Source organism: Argopecten irradians, chromosome 9, assembly GCF_041381155.1.
Source record: "Argopecten irradians isolate NY chromosome 9, Ai_NY, whole genome shotgun sequence".
NCBI lineage: Eukaryota > Metazoa > Mollusca > Bivalvia > Pectinida > Pectinidae > Argopecten > Argopecten irradians.
This window is the reverse complement of record NC_091142.1, coordinates 6767978-6777884: the sequence shown is the minus strand read 5'-3', so window position 1 is coordinate 6777884 and position 9907 is coordinate 6767978. Positions and strand designations below refer to the sequence as shown.

The window sequence follows — 9907 nt, the reverse complement described above, 5'->3', positions numbered from 1 at the left end:
TCTTCTTTTGCCCCATGTTTTCTATGGCAAATTGCTACCAATAGCAGAAATTTGTTTTTAGATAACAAAAAAAATCCCTGATCAATGTTGAAACGAGACAGAAAACTCGCCAAAGAGGTTCTTAAGGCAAATCTTCATACCTACAGAGGTCTGAGAATTAGCTACATTTCATATCAATTACGACCCTCCAGGGTGCCCTTACATTTTAAGACGTTTTAGGGGTCTAGATCAAATCGGTAAAACTTCTATTTTACAGTTATACTTATATTAAGTATAGTACGTACCATATACCATTAAAGGATATATATGCAATTGTTCTTGGAAAATTTATATTACATATAAAAAGTATGATCTTCAAGTAGTTTGATGAAAGAATTAGTTTCTTCTGTACAACATCATTAATGAAATTCGTTATTCATTGAATATAATAAACAACTTGAGAGAGGACCAAGGATGGAGCCCTGTGGAACATCAACGTTAATAATATAAGATATTCTGGAGATTTTTTACGGTTTGTAATATAACAAAGCGTTGTTTTGGTTGGATTAGATCATCTTTAAATTATGAAAGTAAAAAATATCGAAACCCAAAGTTATAGATTGTCTAATGAGAAGACATTTGTGCCAAACAAGATCAAATCTAGTCGTCACAAGATCAGTGCCAATCGTTTTAGAACAGTCAGTGCTTAAAATGAAGTCTTTTACATCTAAGACTATGATATCTGCAGTTTACAGTACATAGGTGTTGTTTTTTTAAACATATTTTATTGTTAAAACAAGACAAAGGGATAAGACAAAAGTTATTACAACTTGTAAAAGCCTTCTCCTAACATACACTGACGAGACATGACAATGATTTTATTCTCGTAAACATACAAACAGTAGTGTAGAAATATAGAGACAATATACCTAGACAATATTTAAAATAACATTAAATACTAAATTTACATTTTTTATAAAATCAAAATCTTTTGCTGGACTTTCTAAATTGATGCATGTGTCTTAAAAAACTTTGGTTTATATGTAGAGCATATATAAAGCTCACTTCCACATGGTAAAAACTTTCAAATTTACATCAACATTCAAGTTTCTTAAAGTGAATAGTCGGGCAAAGAAAACCAGTCTAAATGCGTACATTGGCCTTCCAAAAGTTCTCATATATTAATACGACGGCCAAGTTCTGCTTACGTTTCCCAGATCTGACCATTAAAGTAAAGGAAAATTGAAAGCATTGAAAGCGAGGCTGCGTGGAAATGTAACCACGGACATAGTCAGCCGGGAGGACATTTTAGGATTCCTATACTTTAAATTAATTTCTTCGTACGCAGACAGATTTTGGCGAGAGATTTTATTTTTCTATTTCATAAGAAATTATACTGGATACATTCACACCATTTTTACCGACTTTAGCCATCCTTGCCCGACTGTTCACTATCTAATAATGAAATAATTCTGTCATTCACACATACTTGTCACATTGGAAGAAAAAATGATAGGAACTCTCACACTTATGACCACAGATACAATGTGAACCGTTGTTGACGTTTACACGAAATAAATCGGAATTTGACTGGCTACATAAATGTCTTCACTTACGTGTCTTCACGTACAATATTTGTATTTCTGCCACTAAAATTGTAATAGGCTGGATATTTTTTCATCAGAATGACTTTGATATGTATTTTTTAAGTTGCTAATGAAGGTGATGATCTAGTCGTTTCATCCAAGTCATTCACATATGAAGAGAAGAAGGTATAAAAGAAGATTTAGGTTGTTTTTCGATATCAATAGTTGACATTAGTGGCATGAACGTTGGATTGGACACGGACGAATAACATTAAACAAACAAACGTTTCGAAAAAACGCCAGAAATAACATACCTCAGCGTTAGGTATAAAAAAGTCCCTGACTGTTTTCCACTATAAGGCTGATTTTAATACCACGTTTTCTACATGTATAAGTTGTTCATTAATATGAGATAAGGATTTAGATGGTATTTGTGAAACACGTGTTTTACATTATAACTTTTTACGCTTCGTTCAGTTATATTAATATTCATAACTTAATTAACTTTATTGCGAATCCAAATTACGTTTTCGAATAAGTTTGCGTATAAGTTTGCGTAGATCTATTTTGACTTATTCAATTCGATTCATTTTATTCCGAATGCAAACAGCATATAGTATTACCATAAACATACACATGGAACATATTAAATATGTGCAAGATGGCGGAGAACACAGCCAATGTAATACAACACAAAATATGATATACATTAAAAAAAAGCATGTGTGAATAAGTTTGCTATGAGAAAACAAAACATATGTGTGTCATACAGTTACAGTTAATTTACAATTGCAATTTTCAAGCTACATGGATAAATAACATAGAAAAGGCAATAGGTACTGGCAATGAGAGATCTTGTGTGTAATTTGCTACGATAAAGTTGTGTTCAATACATGTACCGGTATATAAATATACTGTTTAACTATTTAATAGTGCCTTTCTTCTAGCCGTTGCCTGAATTAAATTTACCCAAATTTCTTAAAGTTTTTACATGGGTACTACAACACAATCATATCATTTTGAAAACAAACTTATGATCTGGGTGAAGTTTTGTGATATGTTTTGACTGTATTTTTCTGCTACAAAGTTTGCCAATTTCTGGCAAAACTGTAAGAAAAACATCAGGCATGTTTGACAAATTGCTCTGACGCAAAAAAGTCTACTTTTCTATGTTTGTTTGTTTTCAAATTAAAGTAATTTTTTTGAGCAAATAAAGAAAACAGTAACAAAAAATTGAAACAGAACAGAAAATTGGAGGAACAAACGAAATTATACAATAAAATGACAAGACTAGACTATGCTTAATTTATTGGTGTCGTCAGTTTTATAGCATGCAACCTGCAGACAAAGAGTAATTTCCCTTTATGAAATCACTGAGCATGCGCGTACAATAACTCATGCTTTCCGGCGAAGGACACAACTCTTGCAAGTGAAGAAAGATCTCAAGACACATAAGTTAGAAATGGCAAGCATTTTTACACGATCACTTACGAGGACGGCATGTTCGTTGCTTCGGAAACCACGCATAGCAAAGCAGTTAACGCAAACAGCAGCGAAAAACTTCAGTCAACTACAGCGGACGTCACCTTCACTTCTTGCAGTAGTAAACTCCAGTCAATCAAATATACACGGCAACACGTGTAGATGTTGTTTACATACTCAGGGTATTGACTCTTTCATATTTATGCACCAATGTACAAAAAGCATCTCGGGGCTTTTGTCGTGTGTCAAACTCTACATATTAAACCAAACTTTTATTTAGAGTATGCATGATGAAATCATTGCAGCACATGTAATTTATCCACATGTTATATGGTCATATTATACAATAAAAATCTCACTTTTTTAGTCTCCTTAGTTATAACACTTTAAAACTAAATTACTTCATATATTCTATTATACATGTGACTCATGTTGAATACCAAAAACCAGGTCACTGTAGTGTGACCTACACTTTGACCTCAGTCATTGAAAAGGCTTGCGTGGTCTCTGTCTCCTGATCTTCATGCATATAAGACTTTGGAACTTCATATTTGGATTCACATAGACTAGACAATGTGTGATAATGTTGGCTGTTGAGAAAAATTAGGTCACTGACCTACATTTTGACCTAAATAAAGAAAAATCTTATCCATTCTCTATCGTATATACAAAGACCTTCATACGTCATGGGTCTATGTGGTGGCATGGCATACAGGCCAGCACTTTAAAACTTCAATGTGACCTATACTTTAGCCTCCCTTTAAAAAATGTGATTCTATGAGACACATAAATGATTTCTTTTGCAAAATGATTTATGGTTTACTTTGTGCAATGATTTTATGAAAGGCTCGTCCATATTTGGTTCAATTAAGTGACCCTCAGGAAGCTGATTGGATTGAATATGGTATACAGAGGATTCCGCTTATTTGCATAGGTCATTTTCCAGAAGAAAATATGCAAATAACCGGAGTATTCGAATAGGCGGAGATGACATTTTGCACCTCCGTTTGACCCCACACATATGTATGTGAATAGGCAAATAGATATCGTTTCGTTTTTTTTTTTATAAATACGTAAATTTTTTACATTTAAAACGAACAACAAGTAATTATTTTCGAAGCTGTAAATCGATTTTAATTGTTTAATAACAAAAAATATATGCGGTAAAACTTACGATTTTCACATGTCAATCATCACATAATAATGCGTCATGAAGGATACGAGAAAAGTTTTAGTGACGAAATAATGTATCATAAAGGATACGAGGACATATATCTCTCTGTGACTGATTAATGTGTCAATAGTACTGAAAGAGTTAAAAAGATAAGAAAATGTTCAATTATGTTTTTAAAGATGTTCCACTGCTGAGAGATCATAAATGATACTCAATATTTGAACAAAAAATTGGTATTTAATCGTGTTATATGTCTAATTAAGACACAAAATGATATAGAATAATTAATGAATTTCTTTGCTGCATGCACTTTTAGAACTTCAATGTATATAGGATATACATGTAGTGCTGTGGATTATTTTTCAGGGCGCAATAAATTATGTTTTTAATTAGAAGTGAAATCTTGATAAAGAAAAAAAAACCATTTGTTTAAGTGATATACCATCTTTAAATCTAAAGCAGAACTTGCTTTTGATAGAAAATAGACTTTTAAAAGTGTAATTGAGATTTGCCTGAACCGAACCGAAAAAACCGAAAACCGATCAAAAAAAGTTGAAACCGAACCGAGCTGAAAAAACATGAACCGTGACATCCCTAGTGAATAGCTTGATAACATTTCAGAAATTAATGCATATTCAAGTAGCAATGAAACAACGTAGCAAGTATCTTTTGTATCCTAAGCTTACATACTGTACGAAACTTGCGGTAGTCATTGCACGCAGACTTTGCATGCTTTTATGTCTCGTTCAACGAGACGCTTGATACGCACATGTCTGTCGTAGTCAACAAGACTATGGTTGAACGAGACTACTCATGAATGGCGATTGTTGTAAGGAAGCATGGTTTCTCCAACCGATCGCGAACTAAGGTACGTTACGTTAATAAATAAACATATTTGAAAATGCAAATGCTTTAATTAGATGTTTGAGTCAGTGAATATACTAAAGTTATGATCAACCGCTGCTGATGTAAATCGTAACAGCGTCGAATACCTTTGCAGATTCATGCATAAAATAACAAGCCATACTATAACGTTAATCTGTTACCAGGATGATTTCTAGTAAAAGCGAAGTATCTTGAAACATATCGGCGAATTTCGCTAAAAATATATTGCAACATTGAAAAATATTCGATTTTATTTTTAGAATTTCCCAAATATTTTATTCAAATAACCGGAGGTCATGTAAAAGTCTATGCAAATACACGGAGTTGAAAAACAAAGATAAAGAAGGAAAAAATCGGGACCGCAGAATTTTATGCAAATAACCGAAATATTCAAATAACCGTTATTCGATTATGTGGAGGAAGCTTGAATATGGTATATCTCAAATAGACAAATACTAAGATAAGTTTGTCACAGTCAGCCTTACTTTTAGATTTAAACAAGCCAATGTATGATCTTATACATTAAAATTTTTGAAATAAGTCCATTTCTGTATGAACAATTCTATATTTCAGATGACCAAGAGTTTTCCAGTTACCTTGCAGAAGAAATATCTACAGAGAAATCGACCATGAGAGCTGTAGCTAGTATCCCTGGCTGGAATATAATAAAAGAAAATGCTGAAGTGAAGCTGGAAAAAAATGTAGATAATGAAAGGTATATTGATGACGACATTCAAGTATTTGTGTGTTTTGCCCACTCATGTATGGCTTACCTCATTCATCCCTGAAGTTTCATAATGGACTAGTCTAGTCCTTCATTTAAGAGAGTCTACATGTGCCTTCAGGGATGAATGAGTTAATTTTGAATATAGCAATGTCTTAATATAACTTTCTTTAACCAAGCATTACAGCTTCAATATGAGTCTGTGACCGGTACCATTCCCTGGTTCAAGTAGACTCTGGAATGAAGTAAATTAGAAAGTATATTGTATAAAAAGTACCCACGAAATCATAACTGTCTTGAAAGGTAACAAAGAAAAAAACCACCTTAGATTTACAAGATATGCTTTGAATAAATAGTTACTAGAAAATGTTTTATGATTTGATTTTTTTCTGAAATAAGTGTAACCCTGGTCAATATATCGCTCGGCTAGAGAAAAATTCTCTTTAGCTCGATCGGTTGAGTGTCAGACTAGTAATCCAGAGGTCCTGAGTTCGATCCCTGGCAGAGGCAGGTATTAAATTTATTGTTAATCCTGTACCCTTTTACATAATTATTTAGAGTCAATAGTTTTTTTAACAGTTTAAATTTTTAGATAAAATGTATTTAGCTTATAATAACAATATGATTGTAATTGACTAAAAGAAGATATTAATTAATATGTTCTTTTTTCTCATTTCAGTGTGACAGTCACCTTTAATTTGAATAATGCCACTGGTAGTGAACAGGCTTTAGAGGGTGAAGGAGTAGAAGGGGAAGTAAGTATGCCTAAAGTCACCTTACTCACATGAAAACACATTTAGACCCTTCCAAATCAAGGACTAGAACAGTCCATTGTGAAATTGCAGGGGTGAATGTGTAATTTACAAAAGTAAAATTATACGAAATGTCAACTGAATATGGGATAATTTCAAAATCCAATTTAAACCAGAATTATCTGTGTGCAGCACAGGTGCTGAATTGTTTCTGAAACTTGCGGGAACGGATAATTCAAGTTTTGAGATTTATACTTAAGTCAAAAAACCTATTTTGCATTCCACAATGTTTACACTAAGTTTTTATTCTTATTTCTTGTTTAGATTGAAGCAGATCCACCATTTAATGTAGAAATCAAGAAACCAACAGGAAAAATAATGTATTTTGAATGCACAATGATCCCCTCTAGTGAACAAGGGGGTGGTGACGCAGACGAAGTCGGTGAGTCACGTGTTTTGTGCTGAAACTTGAGATTTAAATTTTTGTTTTTCAACTGTTGGATTTTTCTGTGAAAGAAAATAATTCTTTGGTGCAAGATATTTCTGTCAGAGACCAATAAGTTCTTGATAGTCTTAACCAAGTGGGGCCACAGTGACTGATTGGTGGAAGTGTTCTAGCTGACATACACTGTTTTTTTATGTCTAGCTGGTATTCATCAAAAGTTGGTGGTTTTTCTTTTGGTACCCTGGCTTCCCTCCGCCTCCTAAATTTGGCATGCCCTTAAATAACTATGGCTGTAAACTTTATTTAATTTGCATTTATTGCGAAACAAATTAATTATAATAGACATATCAATTCTAATGGCCTGGTTGTAAGTGCACTAGGGATCTTAGACTGGGAGGAAACCGGAGAACCCAGAGAAAACCCAAAGTAATCAGACAGCTGAAAACATGGCATGCCGATATATCACCCTCTGAAACTGATATTAGGATGAAAAACATTTAATATCAAACTAAATAAACATTTTATCATCTTAAATGTCTACAGTTCATTCTTGTGCAAAAGAATTTGGTAGTTATAGTCTGTATTATTAAAAGGTAGGTATTTTCCTTTTTTTTGGTAAGAAATTATTCTTTGTATCATGTGCATCTTGTATTCGAATTCCAACTCTTGAATTCCTTTTCCTATAGCTGATGCTTTTGAAATTACATCAGTGACGATGGATGAAGGCAAGCTGAAAGAGGGTACATTTACCATGTTTTCAGAGACCATGGATGGGGTGAGTGAATATTTGACTGATGAATTTGGAAATGTAACATGTTTTATATTTTTGTTTCTCTAACATTGGAATAAATTATCCAAAATATTTTTCTAAATAAAGTATGATTTCCAATCAAGTAGGCCCACAATCCAGTGATTTTGAACTGTGATATTTCTAGTCTAAACTACGTCCTAAAATCACATGGCTTTAGACATCTTTTATTTGTCCTCTAATAAATAATGTGTGCTTTCTTTGACAGCAAATCTACGACAAGCTGATGGACTTACTGGATAACCGAGGTATTGGAGACGAAATGATTGCCGCCATGAGGGAATTCTGCAGAACATACGACCACCATCTATATGTGAACCTACTGTCTAAGATGAAAGAATTTGTTGATGAGAAATAGACTCTTCAGCCGACGGATTGGAGTAGTGATGCTAGAAACTTCTATTAAATGTTTGTGATGCTTGGACAATGATCGTGAAGGTTGAACAAAAGAAGATTGACATATTTACTGTATGGCACCAGTTTGATACTGAGCCTGATATCATTACATGTACTCTACAGGTAAACTGAAGAATGATTTCTTGTACTTCCCTCATTCACCCCTGAAATTTCACAATGAACTGTTCCATTCTTAGATTTAGGAGAGTCTAAATGTGTCTTCAGGGGTGAATGAGTTAATTTTAATACATATGGCTAACACAAGTAGAATTTGGTTTTAATGTTGCATGACAACATATCACTGGTAAATATACATATGATTAAAATTCTTAGTATCCAATATAAGTAAGTGGTGATGGTATGTCAAATCACTGATAAAATAAAATACATGATTTGTATGAAATTTAATAGTTCATAGTGTTTTGATGTAGGTTTCACAATCAATATCCATAACATTGATTACACAATGGTTTTAATATATGTATTTAATACTGGTAATCAATTAAGATATTTTCCGTCATTGCAATGTTATAGCCATACAGGAAGTGCTCAGAGTGTGTTGGACAAAGATTAAATAATTATACCAAAAAACTTCTATCATCTTTTTGTTTATAGATGGCACTGTATTAAAAAATGGAATCACACAGTTGCTTGATACATAGAGATTACATAGACGGCAGTTCTTTAATTACATTGAGAAGAATTACTTAGATTTAAGACAGAAGATTGTTGAAAATCAGACAACATCAATAATCATTGATTACCCACAGCCACGTAATCAGTTTATGGAGAGCAGTGGAGATTGGACGCTGGTATCTTAGGGTGTTTAGGCACAGAAGGTTGTTGAATTAGGACACAGAAGGATGTTGATTGGACGCTGGTATCTTAGGGTGTTTAGGCACAGAAGGTTGTTGAATTAGAACACAGCAGGTTGTTGGCCACTGAAGGTTGTTGAATTCAGACACAGAAAGTTGTTGAAATCGGCCATTGAATTTGGGTACAGATGGTTGTTGAATTCAGGCAGACAATCACTGTATATTACATGCCATTTTAACTGGACTTTGCTAATAGTTTGGAAAATCCAAGATGGGCACAGTGGCCCCTTAAAAGAGCCAAAATTCAAAAAATCTGATTTCAGTGAAACCTGGTCATGGGCATGTTCTGCCTGCTACCAGAAGTAAAACAGAAAGGATGCTTTGGCTTCTAAAGGGGGCAAACTCTCTGATTTCCAACTTCGAGGAAAAGCGAATTCAAACACAGTGGTACTAATTTGTTAAAACCTCATATTTTTCTGTAATGGGGGTAGTTTTGACATTTTTTGCATACCATCTTACTTTACCTAGTATACATCTTATGCCTATTCCAAAGCCAGTGAAGTGGAGTTATATATACCTCCATCCTCAAGGGGTTCCAATCACTTACAATTTCTACACCCCTGGACTATATCATAGTAAAACTGAAGGCAGCTAAGGGGAACAATTCTGAACCAATCACAGGCCAGCAAAAGTTTCCTTTGAAGAATACAGAGAGAGTAACACCTGACTTCAAAGCCACATAGTCAACCAGTGTACCGTTTTAAGGCTCTTTTCACATCAAAAAACTAAAATTACCTGTTCTGTTGCCTCCAGGTTTACTATGAGAGAGTACCAGGATGGATATAACCTCAGTTATAGTAA

The 9907-nt window shown here is 33.7% G+C and overlaps 1 protein-coding gene across 1 annotated transcript; it reads left to right on the top strand.

The window, feature by feature from the left end:
• Positions 1–2938: 2938 nt before the first annotated feature.
• Positions 2939–8634, top strand: LOC138331256 (complement component 1 Q subcomponent-binding protein, mitochondrial-like). The gene is made up of 6 exons (XM_069278762.1): positions 2939–3229; positions 5680–5821; positions 6510–6585; positions 6907–7024; positions 7714–7802; positions 8044–8634. Exons 1-6 carry the CDS (start codon positions 3028–3030, stop codon positions 8191–8193), a joined length of 777 nt encoding a protein of 258 aa, XP_069134863.1. The 5' UTR covers positions 2939–3027; the 3' UTR covers positions 8194–8634.
• Positions 8635–9907: the final 1273 nt, after the last annotated feature.

Bases quoted from the DNA above. Each gene is read 5' to 3' on its own strand.
- LOC138331256 (XM_069278762.1), top strand. From the start codon at position 3,028: ATGGCAAGCATTTTTACACGATCACTTACGAGGACGGCATGTTCGTTG. The intron at 5,822-6,509 runs GTATATTGATGA...TTCTCATTTCAG, and splicing joins AAAAATGTAGATAATGAAAG to TGTGACAGTCACCTTTAATT. The intron at 6,586-6,906 runs GTAAGTATGCCT...TTTCTTGTTTAG, and splicing joins GTGAAGGAGTAGAAGGGGAA to ATTGAAGCAGATCCACCATT.